Source organism: Dicentrarchus labrax, unplaced genomic scaffold (assembly GCF_905237075.1).
Source record: "Dicentrarchus labrax unplaced genomic scaffold, dlabrax2021, whole genome shotgun sequence".
Lineage (NCBI taxonomy): Eukaryota > Metazoa > Chordata > Actinopteri > Moronidae > Dicentrarchus > Dicentrarchus labrax.
The window spans coordinates 4,784,240-4,809,429 of NW_026136706.1; the positions used below are offsets into that span (position 1 = coordinate 4,784,240).

At 40.5% G+C, this 25,190-nt stretch overlaps 2 protein-coding genes across 19 annotated transcripts in view; one reads left to right on the top strand and one right to left on the bottom strand.

The window, feature by feature from the left end:
• Nucleotides 1-16,064, bottom strand: part of lrrfip1a (leucine rich repeat (in FLII) interacting protein 1a) — a 45,044-nt gene extending 28,980 nt beyond the window's left edge. For all 18 annotated transcript variants that reach the window (XM_051404016.1, XM_051404015.1, XM_051404014.1 and 15 more), the window contains exon 1: nucleotides 15,419-16,064. In XM_051404016.1, the coding sequence (XP_051259976.1) occupies nucleotides 15,419-15,508 (90 nt within the window). In that variant the 5' untranslated portion in view covers nucleotides 15,509-16,064. The remainder of the gene's footprint in view (nucleotides 1-15,418) is intronic.
• Nucleotides 16,065-18,832: 2,768 nt separating this feature from the next.
• Nucleotides 18,833-21,135, top strand: LOC127365684 (ras-related protein Rab-17-like). Its single transcript, XM_051404053.1, has 5 exons — nucleotides 18,833-19,253; nucleotides 19,883-20,034; nucleotides 20,136-20,261; nucleotides 20,365-20,458; nucleotides 20,904-21,135. The coding sequence occupies exons 1-5, from the start codon at nucleotides 19,073-19,075 to the stop codon at nucleotides 21,032-21,034; spliced, it is 684 nt and encodes a 227-aa protein (XP_051260013.1). The 5' UTR covers nucleotides 18,833-19,072; the 3' UTR covers nucleotides 21,035-21,135.
• Nucleotides 21,136-25,190: the final 4,055 nt, after the last annotated feature.

Here is a 25,190-nt window from a genome sequence, read left to right on the forward strand (position 1 = left end):
CCATCAAACACTTGAAATGCACCAAGTTACTGTATGTTTCACTGCAAATAGCCATTGCTGTAAAACAAATAATATTTAGCTATATATATATATATATATATATATATATATATATATATATATGCAAAATGATGTGCTCAATATTTTGTTGTCTGTATGTGGTTGATGTCATAGTGTTTGACTGGCAGTACGGTTTTCTCACCGCGGTGAGTTCTTCCTCACGCATCCCCCCCTCCTGTGTGGCTGACTGGGTCACCTTGCCCTGTCCGCATCCTGTGCAGTTCAGCACTTCACAATACTGTGCAAAGCTGCATCACGTTGAGGTGTAAGCATCACAGCTGCACCACACGTGAGCACACTCAATTGTGATGATGGTTGAGGTCAACAACAGACTTGAACCTTTCAACCTAGAGGTCAGTGTAGATGCTCTTTAAGTTATAGATGCAGGAAGTTATGAGCTCTGAATCTGCAGGATGATTTATGCAGTGGGCCATCGGCCTGTGTTTCAGTGGTGGAATAATGGGCGACATGAGGCCTAAAATGTTAGAACAGCAGGTTTGTTGCTGCATCAGTAGAGATGCTTTTTACCCTGCAGTGAGCTGTGTGTGTACAAAGCACCTCCTGCTTAGTGATGTGTGTGAATGGGTACCAGGACATTGTCATTAAACCAACTAATCAAGGAAGTCACAAAAAGCTGTTCAAAGCAGTCATCTGAGCGATGAAGGAGATATTCCAGAAATAGTCCTCTCTGATTGCTGTTCTCCCCGTGGCTCACTCACTGACTGCCTGAATGGCATTTCCTCTCAGTCAATGATTGCTCATCGTCCTTGGCATTCTTCCCATTTGGGTCTTTGGGTTTAAGACCATCAAAAAGCTCTTTGTAAAGCCACTGTTGTACCTGTGCTAAAGCATCCACAGTGAAGTCTTTTATTTTAACTTCCATGAACCCCGGGGTGATAAAGTTGCAGCGTAAGAGCAGTAACATGACATCATTCTTATGGGCTCACAGCTTTTATTAAAAACAACATTTCAGAGAGCAAAGATAGAGATTTCACAGAGATATTAGTGGAGTGGAAACAATTTACAAATATTTTTACAGCTGTTGGTGTCGGTGTCAGATGGGTGGCTACCACAGTGCTACATACAATGCCACACAACACAATGCGGGAAGTGCCAGGACACGCAGACAATCATATCGTATTGAATTAGACCTTCCTGTGAATGACAACTTATTCAACGTTCTCTCAATTGTCCGGATGCAGTCGACCCCACCCAACAACAGCACAAAGTGGATTAAAAACAAACCCGAGAGTTTCTTCCAGGTCTGTTACTAATCTACCACACTTTGTTTGTCCATTAATGCTCTGTTAAAAGAAACCGGGACATGATTCACAATAAGCTGAGAAAATATTAGAAGAAGGCAGAGCCAGCACAGCTGTTTGTCCAAACCCACAGAGCGCAGTTTTATTTACTTATTTTACACTCTTTATTTGTTGGCTTGTGACCCCTTATAGTAGTTACTTCCCAGAAAAGGAAAAGAAAGCATGTAACTACTGTATATGTCAAGCTCATGTAACAGGAATCAGTGGTAACTGATGCATGACCGCAGGTGTATAGAAACAGAAGTCAAGGCGCTAAATAAAATGTAAAGCAAGTGAAGTGTAAAAAGTGAGCATTCAGTTTGCTTTAATTTGAAAAGACTTTCCTGTCTCATCATTTCCAGTTGTTGCTAAACTGTTAGCATCTGTACTGGTAATTTCAGTTTTAAATGTCTGAGTCGCAGCCCCTCAAAACCGTCTTGAAACTGAGAGGTGTGAATGATTTCAACATTGACACATTGCTGCCTTCCTTTTTACTGGGTGGAGGTGCTGTGTTTGCCCGCTCGCTTGTGGTAATTAAAAGCAGGCTGACTAGAAATCGAATAATAACTCGATATAAGATACTGTACTGTCACTTCTTTTTCAAGGATACTCAAAGCAGAGTTATCTGCTTGCCTGCGGGTCGATGCTATCATTCAACAACATTATTAGTAGTATATTATTATTATCAGAAATTAACATTCATTTTGAGCAGTTTATCTTGTGTATAATGTGAGAGAATTGGCAAATAGAAGCCAAAAATGAACGAGAATGCCGTCACAATAAAGAAAAGTGTTTCTAAGTTGAGTCAGCATTTTCTAAGGTTCATTATGACACCACCTGAGTTTCCTTGATGTGTCAAACTCCACCTGCCTGGTTTACTAAGCAACTGTAAACAAACAGCAAGGCAAAGAGTTAGTTTGGTGTTGTTTATACAATTAATTATTTTCCATATATATTATATTCATACAGTTATCAATCTGTGTTGTTTGGTGAGTAATGTAGCTGCCTCTAGACCGAAAGATGCATCTAAATAGGCCAAAAGACAGAATCACACGTCTTTTTTCCCCTTCCTCCTCCTTAGCTATTTATAATGACCTACATGCTCTCGGGTTCCATCAAAACTGTTCTAATTCAGCACAATTTCAATAAGGTGAATGTCCTCCTGAGAGCAAATGAGCTAGTTCACTGCAAAAATGGATCCTCTAACAAGAAGTATTACTTAACATAATAACCTCTGAAAGAAAGAAAAAGAAGATAAGAGTTTAAGGGAAGGTCCATTTCAAACATACTGTGCAAAGGTGGATTGTGTAACATAGTGTATGTTCTCCTTCCCCCTAGTCCTGACTTGCAGTTTTATGAACCAAGAGTTATGCTATGCAGTAGGCATGGGACGATTATCTTGGCCAAAATAACTGAAAGGATGCAGGCTCCCTCTTGTCCCCTTTGTTTAAAATGAATCAGGAAACCAATATAGGACTGCATTATCCCCATTCATTAACTTGATATTGGAAATTCACCACGATACATTTATCCGAGTGTTTTTTTATCATGATATGTGTTACTGTATAACGTCCCATTCTGTATTATGAAGCAAAAAATGACATTTTATTTTACACAACAAAACTGTAAAGTGAGTGTTGTCTAAACCTTAATTTAATCATATAATCCTCTTTTAAATTGCACTTTTCAGCCCTACATAGTGCGTGCGACATACCGAGGAGACCTGGCTTCTGTCAGCCTGATCCCATGTGTCTACTGATAATCTATAAAGGCCACCGTGCCTTCAAGTGTCACCAGAACTAAATGCCAGCCTGGTCTGACTCTGTCTCCAGTGAGCTCAATTCCCACGCCTTGAATGCCAGTCTTCAGCAACCAAAATGGACGGGTATTTTAATGACCATGAGTGCTGACAGGCTGAACAAAGAGAGCACACAGAAATAACTCTGATTTCTGACCAGCTGGAGGTTTGACTGCGTTTAAAATAAGGCGGGGACCATAAAGTGAATTCACACACACAATTTGCTTATTATCCAGTTGAAGGGCATGATGACTAGCTGTTAAAAGAAAAAAAAAAAAAGCTGACTGCCTCTTTAAACCTTATAAACCTCCCAGATGTAGCCTAAAAGGGAGTGGCTGCTATAACACTCAGCAAGACATTGGCCACAGACATGAGTCAACTGGACGCACGTCTTCTTCTCACAAGGAGCAGAAATGGATAAATCGAGCCTTTGTTTCCAAACGCTTATAAACTGTTGCATAAAAAATGATTTTATGTATGCTCACAGAGAAAACTACAAAGCATAAAAGACAACTTAACAACAAATAAAATAAAATACAGAAAGCCTTTGGGAAGTGGTTAAACATACAAATAATGTTGTATATAACGTTTTTAGACATTGTTTTAAAGAGATTTACACGGTCAAATTAGAGCCAACTCACAGACATTTGAGGCAAACACTAACGTTAATATTTTTTGATAATATAAATCTCTCTAGGCTGACTCCCAACTCGGGGTAAATTTTACAACTGTTTCACGTGGTCTTCATCAGTGGATGGAGTTCCTTCAGTCTTCAGGACAATGACAGGTCTGTTGAGATGCTGCTGCCACTGCAGCTACTGACTTAGGCGTCATCAGTGATATGTTAAGCATTGGAGTTCATTCACAACACAAAAACACAATTACGAGCCATTTCCGGGGAAAACTCCATCTGATGATGAAAACTGTAGCGTCTCCTTTTGCTCCAGAAAAAGTCTTCAAATTCTGCCAAATAATATACAGTATATCAATATACACCGATCAGCTGTAACATTATGACCACTTAGGCAGCCTGAATGGTACAATACTCAACAAACTGCTCTGCACTGTGAGTTCTGACACCTTTCTATCAGAACCAGCATTAACTGTTTCAGCAGTCTGAGCTACAGTAGCTCGTCTGTTGGATCGGACCACATTCTTTTCCTTCCTTGGACCATTTTTGATAGGTACTGACCACTGCAGACCGGGAACACCCCACAAGAGCTGCAGGTTTGGAGATGCTCTGACCCATGCTCTCAATACAAAGCCCTACACAGTAGCATATGTCCTTCTCGGTGTCAGGAAGAGTCACTCAAGAATGGTACAGTCATCATTGAAACAAAAAAAAGGATATATGATAAGTCATCAGCAAGGATTTTAATATCAGAATTGTGTCGATAAGCCATTTAACTTCATGAAACAAACTCTAAATAGATTATTATTTCAGTGTGGTTATGCATTTCTGGTCAGCAGCACTTTGTGTATGGCTACTTGCCTTTGTATTGTATTAAGTAAATATTACTTAACCCTGAATCAAAGCTTTCACATCAATGAGTTTGAATTCACCTAATATTTGAGCAGCCAGCCCTCTTTTCTCACATATTGTATGAATAATACGAACCCATCCTAACCCTGCACGTCCATGAAACACCTTTATGTGCTGGTTATTCAAGGAAAAACTCCTTCTAGCCTCCACTTACACAGCCATTCAACGGAACCTCAGCCACACAAACACACAAACAGAACAGCTGTTGAGCTCTCAGCACTGCAAACAAACTGGTTAGCAACTAACTCTGCGAGGCTGGGAATAAAACAAATAGTACGCTTCTGACATTTCTAAAAATAAAACAAGGGAGGCAGCTGGGTTTGAACAGTGAAGAAATGCAATGCAACCAGAGGAACTACATTACAACGTTGGGGAAATCTGCCTCAGATCCAAACATGGAAATACCAACATGCCTAGGCCAGCACATGAATAATATTCCCAACTGAGACAGTGAATTATAGAAAGTAGAAACCTCAACCGTTCAAACATGATACTGGACTAAAGAAGCTGTGGGTCTTACAAAAAGACTCTGACGTACTGTATAGGACCATCATTTGAGATATTTTGGTGAGGTTACCCACATGTTTCCAATTGGTTATACACTGTGGGGCCCTCCTTGTTTTTCCTTGTGGAAGAAACAGGAAGCTTCCTGTAGCCTGAACATGGTGCTTCAGGCAGAAACAGTTTATGTTGCAACTCTCACTACTACTAAAGCATGATGGGAGTAAGCAATACCTTACAGGAAGTTACACAATGTAGCTCCATGAGCGCAGTCAATAACAGGAGATCAGTTGCACAAAGGAATTTCTGTGACATGTTTATTTCCAAAAGATGATTTGTTTTTGTGCATGTTGCACTCATTCAAACACTTACTGTTTACTCCTTGCCTCTGGGCAGTGACACCCAAGTAGGGCTTATATTCCTTGCTCACGGGCACACTGACGGGGGTTTGGTAAAAGGAGACCGTGACATGCTGTGACTTAGAGGAAACTCTATAAATTACACATGTTAAGTTTATTTTACCTATCAAATGAGTCCTACAGCAAAAAAATAAATATTAATAAGAGAGGGATCATCCAGTTAAGACCCTGGAGCTGGCCTGCAGAGTAGGAACCACTCCTTCCTACTTCCAAGCCATGTTTAAACCCACTCACTCTGAGGATGCTCCCACAGTGGTGGAAATAACTCTTTTCAGACTGCACCTTAACACCTCATGGTAGCACTTGCACCATAGCTCTCTCTCTGTGTGTGAACATTCTGTTAATTGGGAAAGTTGCACATCTAATTTTAGATGACTCTATTTTCTTCCAACAGGATTTATTGAGAGTTGCTCTGGACAAAAGCAACCTAATGAATGTTATGCAATGTCATGGGTCTTGGTATTAGAGGAAGAATTGGTACAACCATTCTGTATGTATGTGGTTGGTGAATTTGTTTCAAGAAGAGTTTCCTTTTTAAAGCAATTATTACACAATTTATCTGGCAAAAAGTCCATATTATTGGTATATAACATGTTCAGTGTTTCCCATTAATTACTGAGACTATGGCAGCCCACCAGGGTCTTATTTGCCCCGCCATAGTTTCATAACAAAACTAAAATATTTCTACACGCATCTCCCGCATTGTTTAGTGACAGTCACATTGCTCTGCAGGGAAACAGACAGGGAGACGCTGTCTGGCGCAGATACGATGTTTATCTTAACAGCATCGGCCAGGTAAAGCCAGAGTGAACAGCAGTGAACTGTCCAGCTGGCGATGTCATTTGTTACCACGCTGGTTTCGACTCTTGATGAGCTACGTCATTGGGCTCGCAGTGAGGAGTGGTAACACAGGGACTGCACTGAGTCTTAATTGTTGCTTCTCATCCCCCCAGGCTGACAGGCCAGAGACCTACGGGTCAGGACAAGTAAAATGTAGAGTAACAACCACTACAGAAAAGAAAAAAGTTACATAGTCTAGACTGGCTATCAAGTGTCAGTTCAAACACAACAGCAGCAGACTGAATGCAGCAAAGATGAAAAGAGATATGAATTCTTAAAGTCAAGCTTTAGAAACCGGCAAGTTATCCACTCTTCAAAATATAGTCCCTCTTAAATAAGTCAGTGTTCAGAAAAGCTGATAAATGATCAGCTTGAGAAGCAGCAGTACTGCTCTGTTCCTGCTTTAGACACACAGGACCATCCTTCTGTTGGGACGTGTTTCAATTAGTGTTTAACCATTTGTACTTTGCTCCTACTTGTTTGGAGCATCCTCACCGTCTACAATCTGCTTTGCCATCAAGTTTTACAAGTGCATCGCCACCCTCGGTGTAACTGATTTTATAAATTGTGCGATACCTGCACTGAATCCCCACCGAGCCCCACCCCACACTGTTCCCTAAGCTTTGGAAGAAACTCAGCCGTGGTGAATAAACAGGAAGGAGTTTGTGATAGAGATCTGTATGTGCTGTGCATGTGATGATGTCATCAAGAGGAAGCGCACACACACACACACACACACACACACACACACAGAGCCACTTCCTTTTAAGGAGACACGAGTCAGGCAAGCCAAGCTGAACTGAAGCCAATCGTTTGTGTATATACACATATCAGGAAATGCACAAGTAATTGTTTGGACTATTAATGTTTGTTAAAGTACTTTGTAGCATAATGGGTGTTCACTGGAAAATGTCAATCTGCTCCAGCCAAATTCTGGGTGGCACAGCTGTTTGATTCACCAAAATAAGTGCACAGGACACTTATAACGCCGTGTTTAGAAGTGAAGCACATTTGAACATCTTAATGAAATTCAGTGCTTAGATTAGGGGGATACACTTACACAACTCTGCTACTTATTCAGCGGGGCTTTTTCCTGTTGGCTGTCATTGTGTAAATGTGTGCTGCTTGTCCTCGGCATTAAAGATTAACTGACTGCATCGACTGTGGCTTTTTCACTTGTACCCTAGATGACTGTAAGAATGAAAAGGGGGGACTGTGTGGTGGGCTTCCCCTTCCTCGCCGTCAAGCACCAGACTAATCCAGTCTAAACACTCAATTCCCTCCAACGCTTCACCGAGCTTCTGACAGACACCCAGCACACAACCAGACGACTTAATCCACAGTTTAGATTATCTCCTCAAACTCGTGCAGACAAAACAGACCATCGTCAGAAACCTGAAGAGTTGTTGCTGACTGGTGGAAGATTATAGGTTTGTGAAGATAAACGCAAATCTTGTAATTCAGCTGATTTTCTGGGAGTAATATTGAAGCAGACCAGTATTTAAAAGACACCAAATACTCAACTCAACACACTGATCTTTCTCATTCTTCGACTGGTGTATAATAAATTTCATCTTCTGATTTCTGTGGAGCAAATTCTGACTATTTCCAATACTGTATCTGCGAAAGGCAAATCCTGGCTGATAATATCAACACTGTCAAACAGGTTCCAGCACAGACCGACACTTCACAGTCCTATTAAAGAGAAACCATTCACACAGTAGAGCTGTGTGTCACTGCAACCTGACTGTCACACAAGCCCCGGTAAGGTTTAGGATGCTCGTCTGTCAGCCCTTTTTAAAGTTTTAATCCAGAGCAAAATATCTCAACAACGAGCAGAGCTGCATCCTTCAGATTTGAACTTGAGTCAGATTAAGGTCCCTCGCAGTCTACAGCCATGGCAGCTGCTCTGTGAGGCTGCACAGTACGCAAACTTACGAATCCTAATAGGTACGACGCACCCTACTCTGCCTCTGATTGGCTTACCCTGACACTCTGAGCCAAACCCTAACCAACGAAGGCAACGAGTGCTAGCCAATCAGAGGCAGAGTAAGGCCATAGTAGGATTCATAAATTTGCGTACAGTACACAACTTTACTTTCAGCTAACGTCAACATGCTAACATGCCCCCAATACCAATGCTAACATGCTTATCTAATGTTTAGTATGTTTACCTAGTTTAGCACGTTATCAGTTGCCAATGAGCATTAAACACAAAGTACAGCTCAGGCTGGAGGCATAGTTATTTGTTTTGCAGATATTTGGTTATGAACTGATAAAAATTTGGATCTGCTGATGACACTAGAGGAAAAGTTAAAGGATCACCAAAGTTATTACAATTTATCCTGAGGGGGGCATGAATGTTTGTACCAAATTTCATGACAATCCATCCAATAGTTGTTGAGATATTTCAATCTGCGGAGCACATTCATGCTCCAAAAGGCCCCTCTGGCCCCATGGCCTTTCCACTAGAGCACTAGATCTACTGGCAATGATCCAACAATAGCAACAACATCAGTATGTACATAGTATGAAACTCAGCAGACAGTACACATAAAGTTCAGTTCCAACAAAGTCAGCACAAAAGTCAACTGTTTCCACGTTAAACCGAGTACAATACAAGCTTAATCCAGGACTGTGATACGCCCGGGATTGTTATTAAGCACAAATAACAGCAGAGCTACAAAACCAGTTTTAACATCTTCCTTCAACGTGATGCTAATCACCACAGGTAGCTATAAAATGTTATTCACACTGTATGAAACACCTGTATCTCTTTCTGATCATTACAGCGAGTCCTCGAACCAACAACGCTTCAATTACACACGCCCGCCGTCCTCTGTTTACTTTTAATAAAATCATGTGAAAGGCTACAGAGTAACCCCACACATCAGACTGATCTGTTATAATTATAACTCAGTATTCAGTTGTTCATGCAGGAAATGTGAGCTCATAAATAAAGCACTTTATCAACCCTCTGTGTGACTGCATCCTTTTGCATTGCAACAAAGCGCCGTCTCATGTGTGAAACGCATAACGAAAATGAAATCTTCACAGAAAGATCACAGAAACGGCTTCATCCAACATTTATTATTATTTATTTCTATCTTCTGTGTGTTCACATGGTCCAGTTCTGCCCCCCCGTACAAACAACAACAGGGTTTTTCTGGAGAAGCATCTGTCCATTTGTGTTGCTGCTGTCGTCATGTGTCACTGTGATTGGCTCAGCTGTTTCAGAGCGATGAGACCAGCGAGCACCGGAGCAAACAAAGGCTTTATAGAGCCAATACAATCCTTAAAAAAAAAAAAAAAAAACTAGATCAGATGTATCTCATTTAAAATAAAGTTCTGTGTGTCTCAAACCTTGCTTACCCATGCAAACATGCCTGCGCAGCAATGACCTACTTGTGGTGAATTTCTGATGTTATTGTGTACAATCTGACGCAAATCTAAATGTCTGACTCTTACATAAAAGCCATATATATCACATTGCAGTGTTACTGGCAGTAGTGAAAGAATGCGAGGATTTTCCACATGAGGAGGAGTGTGTGTCTGAAACTGTATGTAGACTTAGAAATATATCAACACTTGTTTTGACATTAAGGAACATGACTCTTAAAACTACTAGTCAATATGTGTCAAGGGTGCTGCTGAGTTTAATTTAACAAAAAATATCAGAAGTCGAGCATGCAAACATGAACAAACTCTGCTAGAGTTGCACTGTGTGACACATTCAGCTGGATGTGATTCAAACTGAGACTCAGTCTTTACCAGAAGCTTTCAAGAAAAGTGAGAGTAAATAACGTGCACACTACATAAGCTTCTGTTAGGTACAGTATGTTACGTTAAAGGTGTTTAGTTGTTGCAAGCAATGTTAGAATTAGCTAAATTGCTAAATTAGTAGCTGGGCTTATCATCCTATCCCAACTGTTTATTGCTCTCTCATTGCTTGTCTACATACTTGTGGTTTACAGGAGATATCACAACCACAAAGGCTAAAAAAAGAGCTTACAGTAATCTGCTGTATATTTGGTAACAAGTCTGATGTGTTTGCACTATTTAATTATACATAAATGATCAAATCAAAACAACCTATTTCAGGTATTTTTCTATTCTTCAGCCTAATAGTTATATATGTTAGCCATTATTTGCACACAGACACATACAGACTATTTTCCCTCACTTAGAATCCAATTTGACTTTTTTGAAGATTTTCTTAAATACATGCAGCCATGTCCGTGTAAAGAACTGAGGAGAAATCATCAGAATACGTGTGAATAAAATCCCCAACAGCGAGATCTGGCATGTGGGGATTTAATTAATCTTAACCAAACTGTCCTCCTGTCCCTAGAGACAGACGAGCTGGTTGGTAAATAACCAAAACCAAAAGCTCCAGTTGGCCTGCTCATTAGAGTGAATACCACAGCTGACTGCTTCAACAAACATGAACTTTTCCTCGGACCAAAAGGCAAGCAAACAAGCAATGAAACTGACCGCCTGTTGGAAAAGCATGCCGAGTACGCACTTATGTGAACCGCCTATTGCTATTTTTGTTGCAACTGGCCATTTATCTGGAAGCACTTAATAACCGTTACAGCATTTGTCGGTCTTGCAGATCCATAACAATTGGTGTTCCTCTTAAATCTTGGCACATTCCACTTTTTAAGGCAGCATTTTCCTGTTTTGTCAAGAATTGTTGCTGGTGGTTCTCTGCAGATGCAACTCGTCAATATCGGTGTGGTTAGACTGTACCTAGACACACACAACGGTAATGTCGGGATACAGACGCGCTCACACTGACAACCGCGTTAGTTCACCATCTTAGTTTAACATGTCGACATGCTAACATTTGCTAAGTAGAACTTAAGGCATTTACAAAAGTAGGAGTGAGTTTCGGTACCAAACTTCAAGGAAGTATGTCCACTTTATTCACTAACAACTTTTTGCTTCCACATATTAATGCGGAGCCCTGTTCGGTTGCATCCTAACGGCAGCTCCATTAGCAGTTAGCAGAGTTGAGGCAGAGCAGCTGTAGGTAGTCAGTGTAGACAGGCAGTCACTGAAAATCACAACTCATGGTGGTCATCCTTTATCTGTGGTTTGGTCTGAGGCTGCTGCTGATGGGCAGTTATCGCACAAGTTTAATGACCCTGCACACTCGTGATTTTAGTTTCTGCCTTGTAATAGAAGGAAAAGCGCAGGTTTTAGTGAAAGCATGAACAATGGCTCGGTTCTATTCAGGTGTCCCAGTAAGCCATGACAGTGTGACGGTGAGCCAGCATGCACAACACCAGGACCCTGACACTGAAGCTGCTAAATCATGTGATAAAGGCCTGTTGGTGCTACACTTTTATTATTCCTATTAGTTCATTCCTAGCTTTAAAATCGGTCAGGTCTAATCAGCCAGAACACTCGTGAGGATGTGCAGGGGCTTTTAATACACACATTACGCTACTACTACTACTACTCTGCTTTTTGGCTAAAAGCTCTTGGGCACAGGTCCTTACTTGAAATATTACTCTTGCGCTGATTGTTTTGTTCTACAGTGTAATATTTATAGTATCCATTCCTCTTTGTAAATGGACTCAGACTGTAAATTATATCCCTCATTAGCTTCATTCATCACAAAAAAAGAGGACTGGATTTAAAACAGTGGGATTATATAATGAAATTATTGGATTGGTGGACTAATATAATATAATATATATATATATATAAATGGTGCAGAGTGAGTCAGATGAACACTATCACAAGCCAGCCTTCTTTAATGAATTTAACAATGTTTGCGAATTGGCTCGACTCTTCTTCTTCTTCTCTATATAAACAAACACAGTCCAAGCCCTGCACAGGCCAGCTACAGTTTGCCGACTTCATGCTACAAATTAATGTTTACAACTGGATTCAAACTGTTTGACATGTGCAGGGAACCAACTCCCTAAAGTACAGAACTACTAATGCTCTGGTATTCCACGTTGGCATTCTTTCCTACTGTGTGGTCTTCTCCCATTTGGTCCATGCCAAGTCAGGTTTACCGTACTGACAGTTTCTCTGAACCCTGTGATACTAAGGAGAGTAGAGAAATGTACAGAGACGTGATTAAGGCTGAAACGTACGATTATTTTCATTATTAATTCATCTGTAGTTCTCTATTAGAGCTTCACTGATTACAGATATGGCGACAGATATAGTGAATATTTGAGCTTTAATGAAAATAGACCGGTTTGACACTAATGTGACGAAACAAAAGCTGCTTCAGGGTTTCTACTCTTCTTAAGAAATCATATTCCAGGACCTTTTCCAGGAGTTTTTAATGACAATACAGGGCAGCACTTGCTCCCAAACTGTCAAATAATTTACCGGTAAGCCTAGTATTGACGAGTTCATGATGAAGTGTCTCAGGTTTATTATTACAGGTAGGCAGTCAGTGTTTTATGTGGGACATAAAAGTAAGGACTTGGCTGTTCTCACCAAAGCTGATTTTTCCGCTGCGGTCTCTAAATCAAGTAGAATTTATCTTGTTTTACAGGAGATTTGGGGATGTGAGTGAGGAACTGAAATGCATAAACAACATAAAGTATTTCCAGGATTTTGGGCCATTTTAATCGAATTCCAGGTGTTTCCATGACTGGAAAACTAGCCTCTAAATTTCCAAGACAGGTGGGAAGTTAAACGTCTTTTAATATGTTTAATAATCAATCACTTAGTTGTTTGGTCCATAAAATGTCAGAAAATGTTGATCACTTTTTGTCCACAACCTGAATATATTCAGTTTTCTGTCATATAGGATTAAAGAAAGCAGAAAATATACGTTTATCCAAACTAATTCTTTAGACCTAAACTTTCTGAAACAATTCCAGAAACACTTCCATGCAGCAACTTGCTCCTTCTGTTTCCATGCTGGTGGGACGGCTGCTCGATGAGCCACACCCTCCCTCCTCCTCCTCCACCTCCTCCTCCTCCTCCATCCCCATCCCCCACCCACAGACCCAATCTAAAACTGGGGTGAAGCAACAGCTGATCTTTCAGGAGCGTCTATTTTTAAAACTCTTTTGCAGAACAGGCCAACTCATCAGGGCTGACATACCGTCCTGTCAGAGGACCGCCAGCGAGGGGATGTGTGTCTCCCCCCCCCCACCTCTGCTACTTAAAAGGCACACACTTTCTCCTAGCTGCACAGATGTGACAGAAAACTGGCCGCAATTACCGTTCTACCGCTGGAGTTGTGCCTCACTACTGCAAGAAAACAGATGAGGATTCATTCATCAAGGAGAATCTCCTGTTTGGACACGGTGTATCTGCTACTGCTGACTAACTGTGCATGAGCTTTAAAATAGCTGAAAAATAGTCTACAACACAAACTGCCAGCCGCAGGAATGTGCAACCTCAGATACACCATCGCAGTGTAAATAAGTCAGCTAAGCAGTGAAGAGAACATTCAAAAACCTCCGCAGGCTCGGCATTGGTACTGGGGGTCATTCACAGCCAGAGAAGTGATGACAGTAGAGTTTGTCTTTGTCAGTTAACGGTGACATGCAAATTTTGTGACACATCCGGGTTGGGTTAGCACAGAACTAGCTTCCTCCCAACTGAACAAAAGTGCGTCAAAGCTGCCCTAAATCAGGGCGATGGCTGTGACGGCGGCCTTCAGGTTGTGATGCTCACCACCTCACTGCTGGAGAAACTTTAATTTACTTAAGAAACAGGCAGCAGAGATCCACATTGGTTCATCTGGACATACACAGGAAAGAAAATGGCACAGTCCTTACACAGAACTTCTCACATATAAAATCCTAACAAGCTCAAAGAAAGATGCACAGTGCTTCAGGTCAGGTTTTGGGTAGATGGTTGGCGTTTTTGCTTTCCTCAAATATTGATTTTCTGCCCCGTGTTTTGCAGCTCAAAAGGCACGAGCGCAGACAAAAGCGTGCAGGGGATCAAACTTCAAACAGGCTGACTTTAAGCCCCGAACACACACGGGGGGGCATTACTGCTACCACAAAACATTCATTTATCCTGCACTAGACTCATCATATTAAAGAGATTAGACACCTTTAAATAGTGTGAACCTGTCACAACACGACTTCGCCACCTGTAAGAAACAAATGCGAGCAACTGCTGCCAGCTCCAGTGTTGCTTTATTGAGGGGGTAGCACAACAATCCCTGCAGGTTAGCACACGAGAGGCCTATTCCTCTGTGGAGTAAACCAATTTAAAATCAGCTGCGGGACACAAAAATGAGAGCTGAGACACAGAGCATGTCAACCAGAAAGTGGAATATACGAGCCAACAGTGGCCCTTTATTGAATATGAGACACTGTACAGTCCACACTGAGAGCAGAAACACCCCTACAGCCACTAAAAACCTGCAGTTAAATGTTATTTTTGCACAATTAATAACTGATTCATTAAATTCTTTGTTATGTGGGTAAAAAAATTGGATGCATACTTATTTAAAGGGCAATTTTAATGCATGTAAGTGCACAAAAAATGTGAATTAAATGCTTTTTTCTGAATGTGAAACACACCCTTCTTGCAACTATGTCACCAGGCAACAATTACTGACTTTACCAACTCTATATATGAAGCATGTTTCAGGTCTATACAAGTTAGTTTCCATACTGTATTGCCATAAAAAGGAGCTATTTAACCTACTTATAGTATACAGCAATGCAATCCTTAAATCTGCCTGCCTTAAAATAAAGATATATTTAAAAGGACAGTGATGAAATTTAGAGTTTAACTGGGTACAGATGGGCTATTTCTGTCTGGGTGCGTTTAAGGTCTTCTTTTTCCACCAGGAGGTAAAATTCTGGATGATCCTGTCAAATCCTCTCTTCATTTGGGAGTAGGGGGGGGCTAACACTTCTGTCAGTATGTGGGTTTTGGGGTCACAGAAGGAAAAAAAAAAAAGGACCAGTCGACTCCTTTCGGACACCTTCAATTTCCTTCCACTCACCTCTCTCGCTATGAGATTCAGGGCATCATCCTCCGCCGTCGACCTCTCCTTCTTGGTAGACCTTTTCCGTCCTGTGCCCTGAGTCCCCATGTCTTCCCTTTCAGACCCTGAAGTATCCACTCGCTGCAGATAAAAGTCGCAAAACGGCGCACCGAGTAATCCTCCACCCCCCCTCAAAAAGAAAACCCCAGAGCGGCCACTATAAACTGCTGGGTCTCATGTGTCGCATATAAAAATGAAGTTAAAGTCGAGGAGGAGAAGCGTGGGTCATTGTCTTATATCCGTTTTATCTTTTTTTTTTTTTTAACACTTCTTCCTGTCTCTCTCTCTCTCTGTCTCTCTCTCTCTCTCTCTCTCTAACTCGCGAGGAAGTCTGGCTCACACTGCGTCTGTCCCTCCACGTGCGCTTCTCTGCTGCGTTTACGAGCAGAACCGATTTCAACCGTTAAAAGCTGTCTGTCCGACGGAAAAAGATGAGATTAAACACCGACATTTAAAGGATAAATACGTTAACTGAAGCTAACGCTATCTTTATCGTACAATGTGGGAGGCTTTCTTTGTTGTTTTTTTTTTATGTTAATCCAGCAGCATTTGTTAGTTTGTCGCCACCAGCGGACGCGAACCTGTCACACCGACGAACTTCAAAGACTGTACTCAATCAAGACGCCTTCACGTGGTGTGGGATATTTGGGCGTCGCTAGAAACAATTAACCACACTGGATAAAAGATGGACTTTATTGATCAAATTCACTCAGCAGCTCCAGACAAGAGAATACACATTCAGTAAAAAAAAAAACAGAATTCCTTTATTAAACCCCGGGGGCAAAGTATGTATGTAAAGGTATATACATGTAAGTAAAAAATAAAATAAAATGGAAATAGAAATTGAATAGCCTAAGAAAGGTCACAGCAGGAAGTAGGACAAAAATATATACAGCAGTACAGATTAGAGGAAATATTGGCTTTAGACACGAGGCTATACATATGAAGTACAGGTGTAATAATAATAATAATAATAATATTTATATATGTATGTAAAACTGTACCAGTATTAATAGTGCAAAAAGTGACAAGTGTAATAGTTGGCGGATGTTACAGAGACAAACAGTGCTACTTTAACACAAAGCAGAACACATAACTGTACCCGAATACCCAGTTGTAGAAGTATTCGGATACTTTACTGAAGTAAATAACAATAATTAATAATAAAGTCAGATTTGGGAGGGTTACTTAAAAACAAAATCTGATTTAATTACCTTTAAAATAAAATTAGTCCGTAACATAATCCAAGTATCACAATATTAAAGTAATATAACTTGATATCTTTCTGTTACTCAACATCAAATATGCAAATAAAAAGAAGAGAAACTAATTATCAATGAGTAGTATTGTACATGTATGACTAATATTGCATATTAAGTTCACCCCGAAATGGCTCAACCATTAGCAACTGCACATTGTCACTTAACTTCTGCAGCATGAAACCATCAGAGAATCAAAGTATGTATGTTAATCTATTAATTAAAATCACACTGCAAAGATCCTGGAATTTACGCAGAGCACTTGAACGCAACATCAACCTCTGGACTCTACATACATGTTCAGGGGTTCAGTCCCAGCCAGAAACTACAGCTCTAGCATGGGCTATCACACTCTCACACCCCCTGGCTATTTTTAATGATGACCAGCCAGCTCTAAAAACAGGCCTGACTTCCTTAAAGAGATAGACCAGACCTCTGTTGGACTGGACACAACGTAGAGCCCTAATTTTATATTATTATCGTCGTCAAAGGATTTGTAATACAGATGCGCATACAGTTTAAATATAGTGTCTTATGCATTCATAATTTATAGATAAAGAACTTATAATTAGGTCTGAATTACACACAGTGCTTAAAACAATCATGTCTATCATTGCATTGCCTCAAACGTTTGTCCAGGATTACAACCTTGTGAGGAGTTGTTACACTTTCATTGTCATATTTTTCTTACTGGAGAAACTGAGACATAGGACGCATCGTAAGAGTGCCTTTAAAGTATCTAATAATCCATTTATAAAACACTTTCAATACAGAATTTGAAGACATCCCCCTATATCTAATATATGTATCTAATTCATTTTAATATGGTTTATTATAATTGAGCAAGGATGTGTTCATTGATTTCTAAAGGAAATCATCCCACCCACCATCTCAGTCATTGATAATAACTTTAAATTTGATGCAGTCTGTAAGAAGGGACAACAATGTCCTTAGGAAGTTAAATGTTTTTAATGTGGACAGGAAAACGTCTTCTATTGAATCTGTTCTTTCTTTTTCTGTGATCGCTTGGTACGGCAACCTAAACCACCGGAACCACATCGTTAAGGTTGCTGGGAATGTGATCGGTGTCCCACAGAATCCTCTTCATGGCTATCTTTGACCAGCCACAAGACTCCACAAGACCAGGTCTATACTGGACTGTATGAACCACCACATGCACCTTGAGTTTGAACCTCTTCCCTCAGCCTGTAGATTTCCTTGTACAATAACCCTGCTAAAATGTGATTTTAACTTGTATTTGCACATTATTAGCATTGTTGTTGTTGTGCTATTGTTTACTGTATATTGTACGTACAGAAGAATCATTGTTGTGTTTTGGTACTTTTCTTTTTTGTCTGTACTGTTTTTATTTTGTTTGTGCCCCCGACTACTAGTCAAGATTCACCATATGGGATAATAAAGTGACTGAATGTGCACTGACACAGTTATATATATTCATTGAAATAATATTGTAGATAACAATAACTATTGACATTAAAATGTGTAATTGGTTCACAAAATAACATCAAAGGATAGATTTAGGACATACACATGCTCATAGACTGTGAGGCTTTTAAGCACACTGCGGTAACATATGCAATGCCGCCCTCCTGTGTTGGTACAGTGTCATTTCAGGAGAAACACACAGGAAGGGAACAGGCCCACTGCAGCCGATGTAGAATCTCTGTGCAGCCTCTGATATCCAAAGAATGGGGACAATTTCTGTGTCTAATCTCCAATGATATACACTAGTTATTTTCACATACAGCATACTTATTGAAACAGGAAATTAATGTTAAAAGCCTGCTGTGTGAAGTATCAGTAGTTTGAAATTGATTTTCTTTGGTTTGAACTGTCTGAATGGATAAGTACATTAGAAAGAAACTGAACACAGCTTGTGTTTGTGAAGCTGTTGACTCAAAATAGCTGAAGGGGAAACAGCATCAAACTTTGGAAAAAGACCCAAAAATTCCCCACAACTCCTTTGGTTTCTGTTACCTTAAAAACTTCCCAAATGTCTATCTCAGTAAAACAGTGCATGTGCTGCTAACTTGTAATTGGCTGGAAGGTTTTATGGCTCATTTGTGGTTGTATACAAGGAAGTGAGACTTTGTTGTTGGCCTTTTACAAGTTAAGACTGGACTTTGGTTTTACTTTTATTTTCTGTAAAACAAGGTGTAGCTGGCACAGTTGCAGACTCTTATACAACAAAGAAGACGTACTGACTCTTCTGTACAGTTTGGAGTTGTTTCTTAACAGGAAAAGGACTACTGGATCAGGACTTGAGGACTTTTCTTGGACTTTCTTGTCCGTGTGTATTCTTCTCACTGTTTTGGAGATAAGTGAACTTTTAATGGGGGAAAATCTCCCAAGGGTGCCAAGAGGATCCCAGCTCCACAGTGACACTCTGAGTAGACCAGTTCGGACCCTCAGGGTTAAGATGGTTCTTCTGGGAAGCTCCGGTGTGGGGAAGTCCAGTCTGGCAATGCGATTTGGGAAAGATGAGTTCAGGAATACATCGCCTACTGTAGGCTGTAAGTTAATAACACTTTACATGATGCTTTGGACAGCAGTGATTTTATAAATAAGTCCTTATATGATATATGTTTATCTTGAAGAAATAGTTTGACATTTTGAAACTATTTTTTTCTTGCTGAGTTAGATTAGAGGATGTGTACTCTCATGTCTGAAGATGCTTAGCTTAGCATAAAGACTGGAAGTGGAGGCGACAGCTAGCGTGGCTCTGTGGGAAGAACTGCTTAAAAGCTCCTCTAAATTTCACTCATTAACTGAATCTTCATATTTAATCTATACAAAGATCAAAGTGTAAAAATGACAAGTTGTGGTTTTTATAGGGAAGTTTTGTTTGAGTATTTCCTGGAAGGGAGTAGTGAAACCACAGCTTGTCTCTTTTTACACTTCAGTTTTTGTACAGATTAAACAAACTGCAATATACTGCAGAACCTGTTAACTAGTGAGCTTTATTAGTGCTGTAATCAAGTTACCTTAGTTTAAGAGTGAGATACTGGGATTAGGTTTAAAGTAACCCTCTTATGATCTCCTGATTCTTAATCTTTCATAAATAAGACCCAGCCAGAAAACGTCTCTAAAGACATGAACAAATGAATCTCCTCTGGTGTCCCTGTGCTGTTTGCTTCTATAGGTGCCTACCTGACCCGGGTGGTGCATTTGAGTAACGTCACTCTCCGCTTTGAGATTTGGGACACGGCAGGGCAGGAAAAATACCACAGTGTCACCCCACTTTACTACAGAGGAGCCCACGCTGCACTCCTGGTCTATGATATCAGCCAAAGGGTAAAAGGAACAGACACCTGGCCATGGGCATTTCTTCTTTATCTTGCCTTATGTCGGCTGGTGTATACTCCACTGTGTATTCTTGTGTATTGTCACTCCAGGAAACATTTATCAGAGCTCAAGTGTGGCTCAAAGAGCTTGAGAACCAGTACACCCCAGGATCTACTGTCATATGGCTGGTAGGCAACAAGGGAGATCTGGTAGAGGATCGTCAGGTCTCAGTGCAGGTACAGACGCAGAAACTCACCCTCCTTCACCTCAATCAATCCCCTATCTAATATGCAGACATCTGAGACATGCATTAACAGGGTTCTTTATGTCATCATGCAGGAAGGACAGAGTCTGGCCAATGACAGGGGCTTATCCTTTATGGAAACATCAGCACTGTCAGGGGAACAGATCAGCGAGCTGCTCCTAGCTGTTGGTAAGTAAAGGTGTTGAAGCTGTTTTGGGTCTTTTGTCACCTGAGTTCAGCCTTCCAGGTTTGCTCCTGGGCCTGTGCTTTGCCCCAGCAACTCTCACCAATCAGATGCTTTTAAATACAGGTTACAGGGTTATGGTTTCTGTTAGGGATTCCTGTAATTACACGAGTGGAAGCTGCATGTGTAAAAAGAGTCTGCCTGACGGACTAATCTCTGGGAAAGGCCACTCATGCACCACTAGAGAGCAGTAGATACAAACAGGAGGAGCAAATACACGTTATCCCCATCAGTTTAAACATAATTACTGGCACTATGAAAGATATAAAATACTAAGTGTAGGTGTCAGGTGCCAGTTTTTCTTTTTCCTGGACTGTAAAATGTCTGCATGGTCCTGTGTAATAACACATCTGTGAGAGTGATGTCTTCAGTAACTGAGCTCTCATTCAGCCCACAGAGTGTATGAATGTATGGGAGAGCAGCAGGGAGGTCTGTCAGACTGGCAGGAGACACCACTTGTGGATCTGCATCATAAAGACACATTCAGTCCTTTTGCATCCTGCTGCAAAGTTGGACCCTAACATCTGTGACTGTCAATGGTATCGCTGCCTGTCTCTGTTTTTTTTTGTATGTCTTCATCATTTTAAAGCTGCACACGGAATAAAAGCCTTCTGAATCTGTGGTTCTCTGCCTTTTTTCATCTCTCACCCTACTAACCAATGCACAGCACTCTATATATCCTGCAACACGCATCAAACATGCGTAACCAAGACAAACATTTCAGATTGTTTTACCATCACTGTTATTCCTACATTCTTTGGTTTTTGTGTTATGCTTCTACTCAACAGGGCTCTTTCCACAATAGTTCCATTTGTTGCAGTGATTGTCCTCAGTGGGTCCAGAATCGACCCCCGCAGTCTCTGTCAATGCCAGATGTCAATGCACTGATCCCAAATTGCCTTCACTGAGTGTCTCCCGCCTTGCTTCTATATATCAGTGATCAAACTGAGCAGATATCCCCTAAGCAGAGTTCAGTTGGATGTGATTCTCCAAGTTCCTTTTTTTTAAATAAACAATAGAGACCCTGTCAGGGTTAATAAAGATAATTAAAGACACATTTATCAATCTAAATTTTGGGGTGAGGGTCTGGAGAGCTGATTTTATTTGTAGCTCTGTGGGCAGCGTCACAGACGTACTGTAAGTGATACATCAATGTGTCTAACTTGCACAACTTTAATGGAAAAGAAAGAAACTCTAAATGTCTTAAATAATTACTATTGTTTTACTGGGTGTCACTCTTAGTGTTTGTGTTGGGTCCTCAGCTCTGCTGACATATGCTTAACTGAACCAGTAAGATTGATCTTTTTAAAGAAATACTTTAACACTTATAAAACGTGCTTATTTGCTCTCTGTCCAAGAATGAAATGAGATATTTAGGCCTCTGACTCACTGCCCACGTCCCAAAATGAAATGGCAAATATGAGCCAACATCTAGCCTGGCTCTGTCTAAAGTAAAGACATATAAATGCAAACAACTGTATTAAAGCTCACTGACACGTTGTATAACGTTTGTTTGACCAGTGCAGAAACACAAACGTAAAGTGACAATTTATAGTTTTAAGTGGAATTATGTGCTGGAACAATTTCTTGGCAAGCAGCAGCTGTGACTGTGTGCAGCGCGTCAGTCTTGTCACACAGGCTTCCAGGTTTTGGACCAGATGCTCACTTGCTGTATCTGGCAACCTGCACTATAGTCTAAGATGTTGAGCAGAAGTGCCGAATGGATGTACAAACTATTTGCTTCAAAATGAAACTCCCCTCTAAAGTTAGAAACGATTGTTTTTACATTTCTGCTTTTGTGCAGTTTAAACAAAGCAGATATAATGTGATCATTTATTTACCTTTAGAGGTGCTGCTGAGTGTCTTTATGCTAGACTAAACAGATCCTGATTCAAGCTCCATATTTATCACAAGCATTAGATTGATGTAAATCTTCTCACCCTCAAAAAGAAATAAGGTATTTCCCCAAATCCTGAACTCTTCAAGTGTCCAATAACATTTTTATTGACATTAATTCTTCTGTATTTGTTCCATAGACCAGGAAGTGCTGCATGTTTTTACCCTGGAATAATGATTTGTAGATGCGTGATGGATAAGAATCTGCTATATGCCCCGACAACCACAATCATGAATAATACGAATATTACCTTTATGCTTTAATAACACCAGGATTTAAGAGACTCCGCTGACATTAGGTAATATTTCTGTTTGCATTTGGCCAGTTGAAGCCTCCTTATAAAGTAATTTTTCTCCCCTGCTGTCAGTCACTTGCTCTTTATGCAATGCTGTCTCATGTGTTCTCCATTCACACAACAGTTTTCTCTGCAGGATGGCTCCAAGTGTGGACTTTTTACTGCTCGGTGATTTAAAACATTGCTGAGTTCGACGCTGAAACAAGGCTTTCTTGTGCTGATTGAAACCAAGCTTCTGTAGGGCCTGAGGGGCTGCCGGTCCTCGTTTGGTTTGGATGTCTCACAGAAACAAAGAAACACCTCACGCTGAGTGGATGAAATGCAGTAAGAATAAAATGGGAATGATTTGGTTGTCATTACGAGTACATAAATCTTGTGAATAAAATGCACTGATGTTTCAGATTTTGCACATGTGCAAACCCCTCGAGTGAACTCTGAAACTGTTGAAGTATATTTACAACCAAAGTGAGGATAAGCTATGAACAATTGGAGTATAAAGCACTGAAGAATTATTTGAAGGATGCATGGCAAAGTTTATTAATGATTCTGATTAATTATCTGATCTTATTCAGTTTTGAGGTAACACAAAAAGTAAGAAGTAAATTACGTATTCACGTCACAAATGCCAAACAAGGAATACAAGATAGTGGACCCAAATGCAGACTCAGAGGCTGAACAGGTGCAGTACAGATGATTTAATAACAAAAGGTGTATATATGAAACAGCTCAGTCACGGCAAATCACACAATCAGTCTAAAAGGAAAACAAATTCAAAGGGGTTAGCCAGGAAATCTCAAGTCCAACAAAATAAAGCAGAAAATCAGAAAATCAAGGTAGTAAGTCCAAAACACTGGGGAAAGGGCTCGAATGCTTGCAGGGTTTCCAAACTTTTTCTAGACAGGAGAGGCACAAGAGGGGCTCTGATTTATGCAGGAGTGGCATGGAGTATGTGTCTCTGCTTCCAAGTCATTCCCAATTTATGCAATTCCAACCCCAGTATGCAGATATATTCAAATACACTAGGAGAAAATACATTTAAACCAAATGCAAAAAACTGCATGGGATTAGCATAAAATGGGCATGTCTGCAGAGGTGAGACTTGTGGGTACCCATAGTAGCCATTTTAATTCAGGTATCTTGAGATCAGAGGTCGAGGGATCCCTTTGAAATTCGCCATGCCAGTTTTGCCATCGCCCAAATTTAGCCTAACTTTGGAGCGTTATTTAACCCCTAGCATGACACCATTGGATGCGTTATGATAGCAGTATATTCACTATAGCTTTAAAACAGTGCCTGTTACACCCCCTGGAAAGACGGGAAGGATAATGGGGTGGCACTTGGGGTGGCCAATCAGATTTTAGCCCCTCCCGAAAAACTCCCCTGAAACGCTTGACAAACTGACAAAGACGAGCTGGCATTGAAACAAGGGAGCACAGAGACTAAATACACTAGTGAGGGAAGGCTAACGAGGCCCAGGTGAGACGAATCAGGCAGACACATGGGACACTGAAAACAGGCGGGAAAAGACAAAGGCAGGAAGTGAAGTAACACACAAGGACGGACTCTTTCAACATAAAACAGAATATAACTAAACTGAAACCCAAAACCATTATATCACACTTTTAAGAGTTGTTTATTTAGTTAACAATTTTTGATTATTTCTAGGTTTGGGTACCGAAACACCGTATGAGGCCGGTATCTACTGGACCGAATGCCAATCACACTCGAGCTGCCTACCGACGCTGGTCACAGACGTAACAGGCAACAGAGGCCCCACCACGCGTGTGCCATCTCTAGTCATCATTACAGCAACTCTGACAATAGTTACAGTCTTAAAAGTGCCCATATTGTACTGAAAAAAAACCCAACTGAAATAATTGACATGTTTACAGAAAACTCCTCAATAAAACCCCACACATAAACAATGTGAGCAATGAAAAATGAGAACACGGATCTTCACTGATTCATAGCATTTTTACTGTGTGATCCAAACGTTGCTTTCACTGTCAGCTGTTGGTCTGTAAACTTTGGCTGTGATGAAAGCCAGATGCTTGTTTCTCCTCGCAACCTTTCGGCCAAATCTCCCCAGCGGTCTGATCCCTCTGCCTGTGTACCAGGAGGCATCGATGTCTGGATCTGGACGAGAGACAAATCCCACATTTCATCATGTGTAAGTCTCATGAATTGGCAATGTTATGCATGCCAACCAATCATGGCAGTCCTAGCAAGGACCGGAATAAAGGATCAGTTCACCCACATTACAAAAACAATTACTGTACATAGAACTACTCCCGTTCTGGTTTTAAAAAATAAAAAGATAGGGTTAAATGTAATGCAATTATAACATCTATAATAATTTAAACAAATACAAACAAAATGTATAATAAATATATGTTTAATATATAATAATAATACATTGTGAAAGAATGTATTTTAAAACCTGGCTCATTATTATGAAGTGATGATCTCAGGTCATTCTTAATTC

Bases quoted from the DNA above. Each gene is read 5' to 3' on its own strand.
- LOC127365684 (XM_051404053.1), top strand. From the start codon at position 19,073: ATGGGGGAAAATCTCCCAAGGGTGCCAAGAGGATCCCAGCTCCACAGT. The intron at 19,254-19,882 runs GTAAGTTAATAA...TTGCTTCTATAG, and splicing joins TACATCGCCTACTGTAGGCT to GTGCCTACCTGACCCGGGTG. The intron at 20,262-20,364 runs GTACAGACGCAG...GTCATCATGCAG, and splicing joins ATCGTCAGGTCTCAGTGCAG to GAAGGACAGAGTCTGGCCAA.